This window comes from Sus scrofa, chromosome 2, assembly GCF_054392235.1.
Source record: "Sus scrofa isolate SSC_HxYL_T2T_F1_AM1 chromosome 2, Sscrofa_HxYL_maternal_Yorkshire_Landrace_v2.0, whole genome shotgun sequence".
Classification (NCBI taxonomy): domain Eukaryota; kingdom Metazoa; phylum Chordata; class Mammalia; order Artiodactyla; family Suidae; genus Sus; species Sus scrofa.
Genome location: NC_139384.1, coordinates 114,123,876 through 114,139,899, shown reverse-complemented (window position 1 = coordinate 114,139,899; position 16,024 = coordinate 114,123,876). Strand labels below are relative to the sequence as shown.

General features: G+C 40.1%; 2 protein-coding genes across 3 annotated transcripts in view; both read right to left on the bottom strand.

The window, feature by feature from the left end:
- Nucleotides 1-6,103, bottom strand: part of LNPEP (leucyl and cystinyl aminopeptidase) — a 92,846-nt gene extending 86,743 nt beyond the window's left edge. Inside the window, 1 exon segment of the mRNA NM_001105291.1 lies at nt 5,488-6,103. Within this exon segment, the coding sequence (NP_001098761.1) occupies nt 5,488-5,506 (19 nt within the window). The 5' untranslated portion in view covers nt 5,507-6,103.
- A 6,647-nt stretch (nt 6,104-12,750) lies between these two features.
- The window catches only part of ERAP2 (endoplasmic reticulum aminopeptidase 2), a 51,481-nt gene continuing 48,207 nt past the window's right edge, over nt 12,751-16,024 (bottom strand). For both annotated transcript variants that reach the window (XM_085014105.1, XM_085014106.1), the window contains 2 exons: nt 14,699-14,780; nt 12,751-14,020 (listed from right to left, as the gene is read on the bottom strand). In XM_085014105.1, the coding sequence (XP_084870231.1) occupies nt 13,877-14,020; nt 14,699-14,780 (226 nt within the window). In that variant the 3' untranslated portion in view covers nt 12,751-13,876. The remainder of the gene's footprint in view (nt 14,021-14,698; nt 14,781-16,024) is intronic.

The window sequence follows — 16,024 nt, the reverse complement described above, 5'->3', positions numbered from 1 at the left end:
AAACTGGTTCATTGCTCAACCATAAACATTAGTAGAAAAGCGAAACAAAACCAGGCAATAAAGAACAGTGACTACTACCATGGTGGTCCTACAAGGTCAACGGCTCATTAGTCCTCTTTTTTTAAAACACATTCAGGAAAGTGAACAGTCTTAACTCACAAGAAACTTTGACTTTTCTGACTAGGAAAGAGAAGTACATAGTATGATTAAACACATGACAAATGTTTTCAGTCTTCTTCAAATGCCAGTCTTAACCCATTCACCCCCTCACCTCTCAATTCTTTCTGTCCAACCAGACCCACCTACCTCTTCTTTCCAACCCTGACTCTATCTTTCAGCTTCATACAAGAGTCCTCCCCAACACAGACTCCTTTCCAAGCCAAAGTCTTGCAAGGCTCAAGGTATGGCCGTTTTGAAAATAACTGCCTATCAGCTTCTTCCTTACTTAAATCTCTGCATGTCTTTCATCTTCATCACTAATGTCCCAATTTTACCTAAAGATCTTTAGATTCAGAGTTCTACAGGCACTCCCAAGACAATCACAAATGGATTACAACAATGAATCAGGTTAGAGGTGATTATAGGTTACAGGTCAGGTGAATCCTGACCACTCTTTCATAGACACAGGAATTGTTACTGTCACATTTATTGCACAGAAATAACAGGGCAGTGCATAGCCACCTTTACAATGGCGACTGGATGTAAAAGAAGCTGTACCACCAAGGGCTCCAAAATTTCCCTCATTCCCACTCCTAGTTTACCGTAAAACTCTTAAAACATACATATCTAAGGATTAAATTTTTTTTTTTTTTAAAAAAAAGACTATATCTCTGGTTGTGCCAATGATATTATGGAAAAGCATTGCGGTGTTAGCTCTAGCTTCAACCTCCTTTGGTTTTCCAGACATGAGGTAACTAATTAATAGAACATGGATATACTGATCTCCTCATCTCAAGACTCAAGAACGATAGGGCTAATTTAGCTCCATCCCAACTTCTGGAATAACCCTGGCTAAGCATCTCTATAGCTCAATCTCCTAATATACTCACAGGGAGTGCCAAAATGCTGCAGTTCCCTAAAAGGAGTACGACACTTAATCAGCAGAAATGTGAACTTCTTGTTGACAGATGTTACACGAACAGGTTATAAAGACAATCTTGTACATTTATTTCATAATTAGAAAACTGTCTTAAAGTTTTATTGCTTTTGTACTACTTCCAAATTCTATACTTTTATATTAGCATGAAAACAAAACTTTGATTATTCCATTTATCTTACTGAGGTTCACATGATCTGAAAACAGGTTTGTGGGCCTTTTTGCAAATGTGCCTAGCAGAAAATCTACTGGTAAACATGCATTCCAAAAATGGTGTATAACTTAATTACCAAGAAGGAAATCACCCCGAACTCATTTTCTATAATTTCCTTGTAACCAATCTTTCTGGTTTTAACTCTTTCAAGCTTAATTCTCGAGAATCATCTACAGATAAATGGTAATCACTGGCTTTTATTGTTTCTAAAATATGCTATTTATCTTGTCTCAAGATACTTTTTTTTTTTTTTTTGAAGTTGTTACGTAAAGCAAAGAACTTTTCCACCTCTGCTTTCCAGTTAAAAACTGGACTGGTTTCTAGTTATACCCTCAACTGTTTATACTAATAAGGTACAACCATTTATATTACTAAATGATGTTAACATTTGAATCCTATATATCCCTGCTTCCCTTAACTGACATAAAAACTTAAGACAGAAGGATATAAGCAGAATTTAACTTCTAGCTCATCATACAGAGAAACTATTACCTTCTATTTTTAGTGCTAATTACAGAACAAAGGAATAATATATATGAGTAAAATGTGCTCAGCTCACATTTTGATAAATGCTAAGCTTTTAAAAAGAAATGTATACCTATAAGATAACTGTTATTTGTAAGATTAAAAAGATGAAATCACAATTTTATACTGCCTTACAATCCATGAATATCTAGTTTGTTGTCCAGGCTTCCCATTTTGGAAGCTGGGAGATACTCTCACATGGATGCCAATCTGCAAACAAAAACAAATATAGTTTTGTAAAATAGCAAAGTCCCCCTTGTTTAGTTATGCATCAGGCTGAGGACTAAAGTGATTCTTGGAGGCTCTGGGAAAAAAATAAAACTGTTTAAATTGCTTTCAGTGCTGCAACTTCAAAATTTCAATGCTTTTCCATCCTCTGGAGATTTACTTCTGGCCATACAACAAACTAGAAAGCATTTAAAAACACACACATATGGTTGTAAAAAAAAAAAATCTTCTCTATCAGTATGCTCCCAAATTCAGAATTTTCTTATCTAATAAACTTCTCAAAACCTCCCTTCTGGTGAGCTTTCTAGTGTTCTTAAAATGAAGTGTAGATTCCTAGGCCTAACCTCAGCCCTCATTAATCAGATCCTGAGGGTGAGCCTTGCATTTCCATTCCTTAACATAAATTTAAATTATTCCAAAATACCCCAACCCTGCATGCAAATGAGGATAAATAAAACTAGGCAGTCATCATGTAATTACTTGCCCTAATCTGGTATATCTATCAAAAGACCTAGAGAGTTGCTATCTTCTTTTCATCTGTTTATTTTCTGGTGATATATAAATCACTACTTCCTAAGAGTTTCACTTGTACCTACCTAACAGGACATAATAGTTACTGCCAAACCAATCCTGAAGACTAGACCAGCACATTTCTCTCCCCATAAAAAAGATCCAAAGTCAGACTTGATATGTAGTCTTCAGCATAACAGTCACCAGTCCCTACCAAGGGCAAGACCAAAAATATCTTCTGAGCCAAATGGAAATTCTTGGCAATAAGGTCCTTCCTTTTAAGCCCTTTCTGGAGAAATGCATGTTAAATGGGTTACAGTAGTGAGTTACCTTGACAGGTTAACACAGGATGGTCATCAAATAAATTCATTATTATATTAGCAGGCAGAGAGCAGGATCCCCCCCCCCCCAAAATGAGCCATACCAGCAGCAAGTTTTGACAGAAAACATGAACAGTAGAAAAAGCCTTACTGAACTAGATGGGTATTGAAAACCAAAAGGACAAAACAAAAACTACGTTTGCCCCCTTTTAGATGGTGAAATTATTGACATATTTTAACAGAAAGATATGTGGTCCCAAATTACTGACTTTTTGTTGTTGTTAAGCTCTCACATCTCCCTGCATACACAGAGCTATAGGAGAAAGTGTAAGTGGTAAAGATTTTATTAAAAGGTAATAAATGTGCAGCAAAAGCCCACACCAAACTTAATGAATCCTGTAATCATAAACTCTATGAGTAATGAAATACTCTGCACCAGAACACCCAGGCCTACAGGAGAACTAGACATACATGTTCACATACTCAAAAGGATTAAGTACAAAGATAAATGTACTTTCCACTATACCATGTACTGATTGAAGACACTAAAGAATTCTACAACTATCCTTCAAAAGTTCTGGAATAAATAGAGTCTATTTTAAACCTGAAAAGCACCTCGAATTCCTAGGACCTAATTTCTTGTTGACTTTAAATGCTGTAGTTTCTATTCTGCTTGTTAAAGGCTGCTAGATAAGGCTCCAAGGAGTGATTAACATATTAACTAAAATAATACATTGCTAAACTGTCTCCAGCACAGACTCTGAAAATCCAGAAGATAGATAGGAAAGGATTAGAAATCCAATTTCCGACCTGAAAGTTGAAGCACTGCTTCTTTTTTGTTCTCCTCTCTGGGACTTTTCCACTGCCCTTCCAAATGTGACAATTTGCAAATATTCATATCAAGAGCAGCATATGCCAAGGAGAAAAGGCCCCAGTTTTAAGACTTGAGAATGTACTTTAATTCTGTGGGCACAGGTTCACCAAATCAGCTGGCAATAATCTTGACCAAATGGGTGACTCAGCCTTGTTGTGGGGAATGTTTTGTTTTGTTTTAATTTAAAGGCAACTTCACATTTAAAATCCTGCAAACAGGGAAGCTCCAAGCGTTCTACCTCAAACAAAGAAAAAAGCCTTGGAATACTCATCGGAAAGGATTTAAGGATTTGTATTAGAAATGTTCTACACCAAAGTACCAGATGGTCTCCAGGGTTCCTTTCAGCTCAAATCTCCCTTATTTTTCTTAGTAACTGTACTAGACTACTCTTGGAGCCCTAGTAATTACAAATAGAACCTGAATGAGAAAGAAAATTCAGAATTAATGTTATCATCATTAAGCCTAATTAAATAGTACAGACAGGAAGATGGCAGTAGAATAAAGCATTCTGAATTATGGACAGGGAGAATATAATGAGTGGTTCCCAGGCCCATGAATGAAACACAGCAAACAGCAAAGTCTGGATAGGGTCTGATACAAAGTGCACGTCTCTGACTCATGGATGGCAACTGACCCACTCAAACAGGGGTTCACTTTGCCATCCATTAATGCGACAAACCATCTACCATTAAGTAATCAACCACCCGCAGGAAAGTGAAAGGTCAACTAGAAAGTGAATCTTCTAATATTGGTGTGAGTCCTCCCTTACTGGCTGTTTCACTACTTTCTGTCCCCAAAGGGATTCCAAATACTGAAAGCTGCAAAACTGTAAGACATCTCACTTCTACATTGTGACTCCCGCACTTCTGGTCCAAACAGAAGCCATCGTTTTAAGCAGGGTGGGATTTATTCCCTCCTTTCAGTAAAGGGCTGTGGCTGTTTGCAGGGCATCCTGCAGGCTCCTGCTTTGACTCTGGCCTCAAGTCACATTGTGATATCATTGTGACGGACCCTTGATATTTAATGAGTCTTCAACTGAAAAACTGGTTATCAGAAGCCAGGGAAAGGAAGCTTGAACGCTCTGCGTAGTGCCTCCGCATCAGACTGGAGGGTGGCAATGCGGGGAGGAACCTCCTGGGAACACAGCAGGGGTGATCAAGCCTTTCTGCAAGTTTCTCCTCCTTCCACTAAATTAACCTGCTAAGCCCCCACCCCCACCCCGTCCTATTAGGAAAAGTCACGCCGGCAACTCGCTGAAGGACAGGGGGATAGCTCCCGCCGCACCACCGAAGTTGTCTTTGGCAAGGGCCGCGGCTTAACTCTTCCTGCCCAAAAGCTGTGGCCAACACCCCCTTCTCCCGGGCAAACGCAGCTGCCAGCTTTCCCGTTGCCCCCTGATCTGCGCAAAACAGCCTAAACTTTGCTGTTCGCCCACCTGGGCGCGCAGCAGAGCGTACGGTCGGGCCACACCGACGACGCCCCCACCCTGGGCAAGCGATGGCACTGACCTTCACACCACTCCCCAACTCCGCGACACCGGCCGCCTCCCGCCCCCTCCCCCGAGCCTCGAACTGCTTTCCCCGTCCCTCTCCACCGCCCCCAAGCCCTCACGGGAAACCCGCGGTCGGTGCGACTGCAGCTCGACCTCGCGTGTCACACTGCCCACGACCCTCTTGCCCCAGAGAGCGTCTGACCCCGGGTCCTCCGGCCGCCCACTCACCATTGGTGAAGGGCTCCATCTTCCCCCGGCCGCAGCTCCTTACAGCAGGAGCGTCCAAGCTTCCTACTCCGAACGCTGAAGCGGCCCTACCAACTGAGCATGCCCAGCGCAGCGCCGAGGTCTGTCGGGGAGGTGCCGCGAACAGCGGCGCCGCTCCGCTCGCTCGAAAATCCACAGCTCCGTGTTTTAGCGACAGCTGCAGAGAGCGAGGGAAACTAGAGGAAAAAGCACTGCACAGGCCCCAGCGGATTCCAGGGAGTGAAGAGGAGGGAGAGGGTTAGATCTGGGGGCGGGCCGGGGGGGGCGTGACCGGAACAAGCCCCGCCCCTGACAGAAAAGGCCAGCAACTCGGTCTGTTTCAGTGCCCAGAACAGCGGTCAGTCATTAAGCAAATGTGATAGCCTATAACGTCCCGGCCAGGCCCGGCCCGGCCTTAGGAGCCGGGAACCCAGCTCCGCGCTGGTAAAACACAGTCATTGCCTCCGTCGAGGAGACATTCCAGAGACAGATAATAAACAAACACAAGACACACGAGATTGATATAAATGCCCAGCTCAGCATTAAATCTAGGTGATGTGACGGAGATTGAGTGGGTCGCTAATTCGGATGCTTGTTGAGGAGAGGCCTGGAAGGTGCCACTGTAGCCAAGATCTGAAGGCAAAGCAGGATCTATGGACGAAGGTCGCTCCCGGACTGCGAAGCTTCGGTTTCCCTGGGGAGTGTGGCCCCGGGGAGCTCACTCTGCTAAGGCTTGAGGGAGCAGGCACTGTGGGTCGTCTTGGCAGGGCTGCTGGCTCACATCACAGAGGTCCCATGCTCTCGGTGGCCTGACTGAAGTGGGGGAAGACCCCCAAGGAGTCTGGGCGGCTAGCGGATCGGGGCGCGGCATCTACAGGCAGGCGGATCACAAAACCTGGCACTGGATCAGACCGGGGCCGCGGGAGCCGCAGGATGTGGGCTGAAGGCCTGCCCCGCCAGCCTTAAATCAACACCTGCGGCTCCCCGGGGTGCAGCCGCTGCTGCAGGTGGCCAGGCCAGCAGAGCTAGGCCGGAGAAGGCGAAACTCTCTTTGTCGCCCCCGCCCTCCAGCACTGGAGCCCTCAACTCCAGTCTCCAACCCCCATAGTTTCCAGTGTCAAAGCCGGGCGACCCGGCGAACCATTGAAATGAAATAACCAGGGGCCTGGGGAGCCCGGGTGATGCTCTTCCAGGCCTCACTTCATCATCCCTTGCTCTCTGTGCGGATCGCCGCTATGCTGCGGAGTTCGGGGCGCGCTGCATCGCCTCCTGCCCCTCATCGCTCTTCTGTCCTCCCCAAACGCAGCCTTGGCCTCAGCAGCAACTTGGCTCCCGCTGTGCCTCACTGCGCCTGCCAACTGTCACACGCTTCTCTGAGGCTGTCAACAGCAGGGCGTCCGGTGCAAACAAGCCCGTGGCAAGCGCAAACAGCCTGGGCAAACAGGGCTGGCAGTACTGTTTGTTGTTTGACCTGCGTGGGAAATTGAAATTAGGTTTCAAAGAAGTAAAATCCAAGTAAAATATTGTATTTTGCAATATTGTATTCTTAAATGTCTGTTGAATTAAATCACCCACTTGCGCTTTAAAATCTCCAGTGGCTACCAATCACACTTAGGATAAAAGCGAAACTCTTTCCCTAACTCTAGGACTTTATCTCCTACACGTGCTTACTATGCTTTGTCCACAGAGGCTTTCTGGCTGTTCCTTAAAGTCGCCAATTTACATTAAACCATTCCAACTGCATGGTCCTCATGGAAGAACTGTTCCTTCTGCATGGTACTTCGACTGCTGGTTCCTTCTTGTATTTTAAGTCTCATCTCAAAGGGCTTCTCTGAGAAGAGCTCTTTCCTGGCCACACAATGGAAAATAGGTGCAAACATGGTCTATTCTATAAAGACTGGGTTCTGCTTTATTGTAGTCACAGCACTTAAGGCTCTCAACGTTTTGTTTGTTCTTACATTACTATGAATCTTCCTCTCAAGAAAGCAAGGCAGGGTCATTACCTTTATAAAGGGCTGTATCCTAATCCCTAGATAGATACGCAATAAATAATTTGTGAATGGATGCAGTGGTATTTAGAGTTCTAGTTCACTTGCAATGTTTAAAACCGCCTTCCAGAGAACATTTCTATATTGAGTGGTGCCTTTGTGATCAGTGCAGAGAAGGTGTCTGTATCATATGATACCTCCAAGCTGTTCTTTTCCCATTGTGTTAAAGATAATCAGAGCCCTTAGGCTACCTCCTCAAACCTCCCACCCCCAACAGAACCAAAAATAGGAAGTGAACCACAGGGGTTGGTACATAAGTGGTCAGATATGATATAATATAGGCAATGCTGGATTTTGTCAAAAGGATCCCACACATTGCATTGCCTAGATAGGAGGCTCTTACCTATATTTTAGGTCATGTCTTTTCCCTTTGGAGTTATTTTCCTAGTCAAAGCACTTAGTATCAGAGATATTTAAAACTCCACAGCTTGTTAAATTCCCTCTTTTCACCTCACCTGTAAGCTAGTCTATCATGCTTTTAAGTGTGAAACAGGTTATTTGTGTTCGATCTTAAATACTTCAATTTTGCAGAGACTAGTAAAAATGTTTCACCATTGCACTAGCAAATACAGGAGGATCATTATGTCTTTTTAGATTTCTTTGACGTAGAGACAAATAACTATCCTCTCTTTGCCAACCTCTTGCCTCTCACCCCTCCCATTTCTACACAGTCACGCAAATATGCAAAGGACCATTTAAAGGCTTGTGGGTTTGTATTGAATGTAAAAAAAAAAAAAAAAAAGTAAACAAAATCAGAATGTTTCAGAATCCTAACTACCTTCAAAAGAATAAAAATAAATTTTGTTTTGTTTTATTCTGGGTTTTCGTTTTTTTGGATACCATTTTTTATTTGTCCTCATAAAGCCTTTTTGAGAGACCACAGTTGCGCAGATTCACTACTGAAACACACTGTTTCAGTCTTTAACCTCCTCCCATCCTTCCACACAGAACTTCCTCTTTAGTTAAGGGCATAAACTTAAATTATTATGAAGCGACTATTCACTCTCAGAGAAGATAGTGTGACGTTATTTACTATTCTAATTTACTATTTTCAGAATCATTGATGTCTACCATTTAACATTTGAAAGTCATAAATTTGGAGGGCTAATTATAAAATATATAGCATGAAAAGAAAAAAATGAGCTCCTTGAACAAACAAGATTTATTTATGAAGCAGCAACAAAGTTGATAATCGATGAAAATAGAAACTTTTCATCAAAATAAAGCATTTCCTATCTATGAATCAGCTAATCCAAGCCTTATTTAACAGACCAGGGAACTGAAGTTTAGAAAGGTTAGATGATTCACTCACAGTCCAATGGCAGACAGAGACTGGAACCCAGGTAGTCTGTGTTCTAAACCAGAACTCTGGAATTTCCTGTTCCTTTTCTATTCCTGCAGGGTAATTAAGGTCAGTGACAATAATCCTTGGAAGGGATATAAAATAAAGAGAAATATAGCTAACTTCAGGTTAGTAGACAGTTATTTCACTAACATTTAATTGATATTCCAATAGAATTTATTGGTATTCCATGTCATTTTAGTTTAGCATTATTAAATATGCTCCCTAATTATTTTGAAATAAACAGTTAAAAATACATTAATTTGTTGCACACATTTGAAAATGACATTTGTTCAGCCCTCCTGAATAAGTGGAGGATGCTGCTTGCTGCCAGGACACAGACGACCACTGAGAGCTTTCCAGCAAATCCAGACTCTACCCTCAAGGACTGGAGGAGTCAGTATCTCCTTACCCATGAAACCTATTTGCGGCACACTTGCTCTGCATCAATTATGCTTGAAGTTATATCAAATTAAGAATTGTTTGGAGCACGGAGTGAAGCAGAATAATTATCCAACAGGGTTCCTGTATGGCTTAGACGTTGGCAAAAAGATTCAGACAGATGAAGTGAAAGGTTATCAGAAGAAGAAGTTATAAACTAGTTCACATGTTTCGGACTACAAAAAACAAAATGCTGAATTAAACTAGTTTGAACAATAAGGAAATTTTCCTTATCACATAAAAAACCCAGAGACAAGGCAGTCTTCAGTTAGAGCTCCCCAACCTCATCAAGAACCCAACTGCTCACTCTATGCACTCTCTGAGCACTTTTTTGAAAGACTATGGCCCCTGTGGTCAAAAAGGTGGCTGCAGCAGGGGCAGAAGAAGGAATCTTTTCCTCGATTTCTCTTTCTTAATAGAAAGGAAACTTTTCTCAGAAATACCGGACAAGAATTATTCCGAGGTTTCACTTGCCAAAACTGTATTTTGTATATTTCTAAGCCATTTACTGGAAATGAAAATAGGGTTACTGGGATTGGTTTCTTAGACAAAGCAAAGTCTAGGATCACTTCCCTTATTTTATATGGAGGAAGAAGAGAGCCTGGGACAAGGTCATTTTTCTTATTCAGAAAGGAAAAGGGGTTAAACAACCAAAATGTTAGGTAGGCAACCTAAATGTCCACTTGATGGTATGAATACTGATATATTTTAATAAAATTTTGATAATTTTTTTTCAAAACCCCAAGATACTTGTACAGGAAAGATATAGAGCCCAATTCAATGTAATTTTTCTTGAGATTGTTCAATACAACTGGGATTACAAATCTAGAAATGATGAATATTATCAAACCTTGAATTTTGACCTGAAAGTAACTGCCAAAATGGAAAATATATCTTAGGCATTTATATTAGTTTGTTGGGCTGCTGTAAAACAAAAACAAAAACAAACAAAACCCTCACAATCTGAGCAGCTTAAAGAACAGAAGGTTGTTGTCTCATAGTTCTGGAGGCTGGAAGCCCAAGATCAGTGTGTCAGTAGGGCCAGGTTCCTTCTGAAGTCTCCAGGTAAAGATATGTTCCAGGCTTCTCTTCTAGTTTCTGGTATTTCCTTGACTTGTGACAAATTAATTCCAGTTTTCACATGTCATTCTCCCCACTGTATGAGTGTCCATATTTTCCCTTTTAATAAAGACACTAATCAGATTGAAGCATGGGTCCAACCTACTCCAGTATGACCTCATCTTAACTAATACATTTCTGACCGTATTTCAAAATAAACTTACATTCTGAGGTACTGGGTGTTATGATTTCAATATATGAATTTAGGGGGTACACAATTCAACTCATCATAATGACATCTTTCTAATGGAAATTAGGGAGATAAGTATGAAGGAAAAAATCGGCTTTCAAGGATGGCATCAAGGAGTGAAAAGACAATTCAAAGAATGGGAGAAAATACTTCAATATCTATACCTCATATGGGACTTGTGTCTAGAATATATGACCACTCTTATAATAAAAGGCAAGTAATCCAATTAAAAATGGGCAAAAGATCTGAACAGAAATTATTCCAAAGATTTACAAATGGCCAATAAACACATGAAAAGACGTTCAATGTTACTAGCCATGAGACAAATGCAAATAAAACTACAATGTGATATCACTTCATTAGACCTAGATATAGGATGGCTAGAATCAAAAGGCCAGATAATAATAAATGTTAACAAAGATGTACAGAAATGGAAACTTCACATACCACTGATAGAAGTAATGCAGCTGTGTTGAAAAACAGTCTGGCAGTTCTTCCAAAGATTAAACATAGAGTTGCCATATGAGGCAGTAATTTCACTCCTAGGTGTGTACCCAAAAGAATTGAAAATTTATGTTCACACAAAAACCTGTACATGAATAGTTATAGGAGCATTACTCATAATAGCTAGAGAGCATAAACAATACAAATGCCCATGAAAGAAGCCAGTTGCAGAAGATCATATATTGCATTATTTGATTTTTTTTTGGAAATGTCCAAAGGAGGCAAATCTATAGAAAGAGAAAATAGATTAGCAATTGCCTAAAAGAGAAAGGCGAGAAGAATAGGAAGTGACAGCTAATGGATATAGCTTCCTTGTTGGGATGATGAAAATATTCTAAAATGGATCATGTTAATAAGTGCATAATTCTGTAAATATACTGATAATCATTGCCTCTGACTGGGGCAAATTGGGTTTTATTTTCTCCTTCATAAACTGAGGACAAAGTTATTGTGAAAATAAGATGAACACCCCAGCATAGACTGGCGCAAAATAAGCACTAAAGAGGTATTTGCTATTACTATTAAATATGAATAGTAGATTGTATGCAAACAAATTTGTATACTTCTGATATTTTAACCTGAGAGTTTAAAATAATGGTGTCCTGGGGAAACCAAGTTTTTGTTAATATCTAGGTCCTGCATCAGAAGGGGCCTAGCTAGGTCACCAAATGGTAGGGTTGGTGGAGGGGCGGGGAGGGGGGTTGCTGCTCCAGCCATGAAAACCGACCACAGGCTGTCTTTAGCAAAAATCAAAGGATATAAAATATATTTTTAGAGATGATCTCTAATTGGAATTTTTGACTTGCTCTTTCTAGGGAGATGTTTACCCTCCTGAAGATACTTAGTTTTCATTTTCTTTTATTTCTTACAGCTATGCTAAAATAGAGCATGGCTAAGGTTCATTCTCATAAAATGTGTCCTTCAGAATTTTGTTTGTTTTTGAGCATGCAAAGATCCTGCAATATTTATGCAGAAAATTACACTTGACTGTAGTTCTTGGCTGAGTCTAGGCTGACTCAGACATTTTCTTCCTCCTCTGGCCGATAGATAGCTGCCAGCACAGGCTGTTAGTCAGCCAGCAATGTTTGTGGAGGGCCTATGGTATGCAGAGACCAAAGAAAACTAAAAACAAAACAGGAGTTAAAGTTTTACTTGTTAAGGCTTTTACAAGACATTGAGCCAATGAGGACCGGCACACAAGATATATACATAATGCATAATATATGACACAGAATTATACAATCAGGTACCAGCAGGACCAGCTGAGGCAAAATTGCCAAGTAGGTTTGTCTGAGTTCTCCTAGGTTCCATTTCCTATTTTTCTCCCTCATTTCTAGGTGCCACTTCACACAGTCAACACCTATTTATCAAACGCCATCTGTACACAACACTCATAAATAGGTAATAGACACTGCCCTCCATAGCTTCTTACCCAATCGGTCCTTTCTGGAGAATTGCCTTCATTTCAGAGTCCACGACTACTCCCTTTCCTCTCTTTCAGCTTCAGAGTCTTCTCTCCTTAAAATCTTTTTGTCATCTTTCTAACCTATATCTCTGTGACTACAGATTTTACTTCATTCAGAGAGGATCTCAAAAGATTATTTTTAAATTCAATGCATTTTATTACACTTATAGTTGTACAACCATCATTACAACCTAATTTTACAGCATTTCCATCCCAAGCTGCCAGCCCATCCCTCCCCTCCTCCAACCTGTCTCCTTTGGTAGCCATAATTTTTTCAAAGTTTGTAAGTCAGTTTCAGTTCTGCAAATAAGTTCATCATATCCTTTTATTAGATTCCACATATAAGAGATAGCATATGTTGTTTGTGTCTCACTGCCTGACTACACTTAGCATGATAATTTCTAGGTCCATGCCTGTTGCTGCAAACACCATTATTTCATTCATTTTTATGGCTCAGTAATATTCCATTGTGTATATGTATCATGTCTTTATCCACTCCTCTGTTGATGGACATCTGGGTTGCTTCCAGGTCTTGGCTATTGCATATAGTGCTGCAACGAACACTGGGATACATAAATCTTTTCGCGTCATGGCCTTTTCTGGATAGATGCCCAGGAATAGAATTGCTGCGCCATATGATGATTCTATTTTTAGTTTCAAAAGGCTATTTTTGAGGCTGTTTTTGGATGTGAGGCTCAAGCCAAGAGGACCTCTTGGTGTCCTTGATAAACTTTGACACCTAGTTTCTAGTAATCTGAGAGTTGGTGATAAAGTCTCAGTTTTCCTGAATTTTATGCTTCTAAATTTGATTCAGATTTTCTATGAATGGTAAAAATTAAATAAACTATGCAGGGTGAGCTGAGGGAGTGAGAGCATAAGGAGATGAAAAGATGCACAAGAAAGATTTTTATATGGATTGGATGGGCTAATTCCAGTATACTATGCAAGGTTTAAAAAGCATCAGAAAAGCAAAATAGTAGTTGCATAATGGTAATGCACACAGTCTGTGTTGGGACTAAACTATTACAGCTACATCTATCTACACCTCCACACATCTCCGTTATTCAGGAAGTTTACTTTAAAATAGGCTACTGAACTGGCCGTCCTCCACCCCAGCATCAAACATCTGTCAGCCAGCGATGGTAGCTGTGCTGGCTGATTTCTTGAGGCTTCTTACTGGTTACACTATCTGGAAGTCTGACCTGAGCTTTGCTCACTTCACGCAGACCGTTTGCATCTGATGTGTTGTTTCTATTGACCATTTAAATACTAATCAGTAGCCAGTTTCTCAGGGAGGGAAGATTCTTCTCTAGCCACTTAATATTTTTGGAAATGGTTTCCAAAACAATCTGAAAAACTTCCAAATATGATCCTTGAGTCTGAAGAGATTCAAAGAACAGTTTCACCTGAAAAATAACAAAAGAATTACCGATACAGTTCATAAAACACCTTCTTTTCCAAAGGGTTTCAAAATAGCTTGTGAATTATACAAACACAGGTGCAAGCATTGCTCTGCTAACCTCCAAAAGGTTATTGTCTTCTTCACTTTTTTTTGGCATAATTATTATTTCCCTTTACCTTAAAACAGTAGATAAAGTAAGACAAGAATGACAAATCTTACAAGTGAGTACACTGTGGATAAGAAGATAAGTGATTGAGCCAAATTATAGAGTAAGCAGTGATCTGGGATTAGAGTTCTAGAATACTGAATTCGCTTAAATAGAAAATAAATGCAAGATTTACTGTGGAAATATGTAAAATGCCAGAATGCTTTTTAAAAAGGATAGACAAGTAGCATTACCAACAAGAAAAATATTGTTAAAAATAACCTTAAGCACTCTTCAATATAGTCTCTCAGTGGTGATACAATATGGATGAAATAATCTGACTCATCTCTTAAGTGTCATTTTCATACAGAATATCACAAACATTAGTCCTATCCCTTCCATTTACTTGCTATAGGACATTGTAAAAACAGCTTGTTTTCTTTTAATACACAACTTCAAACCAGACTGCTAAGTCTACTTTCAATTCTGCAGCTTGAACATTTATATTTAAATTGTTAGCAACAGAGAGTCACAAACCTCTTGCAACTCATCCTTGGAAGAAAAGTGAGATGTTGTACCAGAGATGATTATTCTCATGGGAAATGAGCTCAACTCAAATCTGAAAATAAAAGGAACCTCATGGATTTAAGCAATAAAAATGATGGCCTTTTATACATAACATACATACAAACATACATAACATACTATGTATTTAAAATATATAACATTAATCACCATGTGATAACCGTGTGCATTACAATGGATATTATTAATTACCACAAAATAACGTATATTCATCTAGTAAAATCTGACAGCTATGGAAATTATCAAATTTTACCATAAGATAAAAATATAAAGTTTTTGAGGAAATATGATGAGCTTGTTCAGCAATATTTATGTTTATGTTTATATTTAAAGCAAAATTCTCTACATTTTTTATGCACCCCATTAATAAAGGCTTTCTGACATAGAATTTCCAGATGTACATATTTTTATTTATGAATTATATGTACGTACTATGTTAAAGGTAAAAAGGAAAATTTAAGAGCATAAGATAAGAAATAATATACATAGTAATATTTTCCTTCTTACACACTAAGGTATTGTCTAACATGCTTTCCCATCTCATTTTGGATGCCACTGTGCTTAAGTATTGTACTTATTGGGGCATCGTTGGTTGAGCTTGGTTCACTGACGCCACAGATGGCTCCCTTCACTACAGTGTCTCATAAAGAGAATTTTTACCACAGGTCAAAGGGATTCACGCTGAAAAGCAGAGCAGAGATACATCTAAATATCTCAAAAATGGTCCCGAGCCTGGGCTCTGCATATGATTGAGCGGGAAATAATTTCCAGTTACAAAATAAATCTATAGCATTGCAGAAAAGTCTGATCATTTCCAGAGGAAACAGTCAGTCATGCAAATGACAAAACCAATGGTTCCAGTGGGGTTCTTAAGATATTTAAAAAGAAGGAAAGAAAGAAAGAGAGAAAAAGAGAGAGAGAGGGAGAGAGGGAGGGAGGGAATGAGGGAGAGGAAGGAAGGGAGGTAGGGAGGGGGGAAGAAGAAGGAAGGAAGGCGGGGAGGGAGGAAGGAAAAAAGGAGGGAAGGAAAGAGTGAATTTCTAATTTATTGTGGATATCAACCCAAAGGTCTGGGAGAGAAGCAGAAGTGTGCTCTTGGCTTACACAAAGCTGTCTGTGAGGACACCAAGTCCTTTATAGCTAAGAAATGAGGGCAAAGAGGAACAGGATGACTGACATCAGCGATGCTAGCTGACGCTAAAGATAAACAGAGCAAAATGCACAGCTCTCTCATTCAGGTTATTTTCCATTTAGTTCATAAATGACATTCTGGATTTG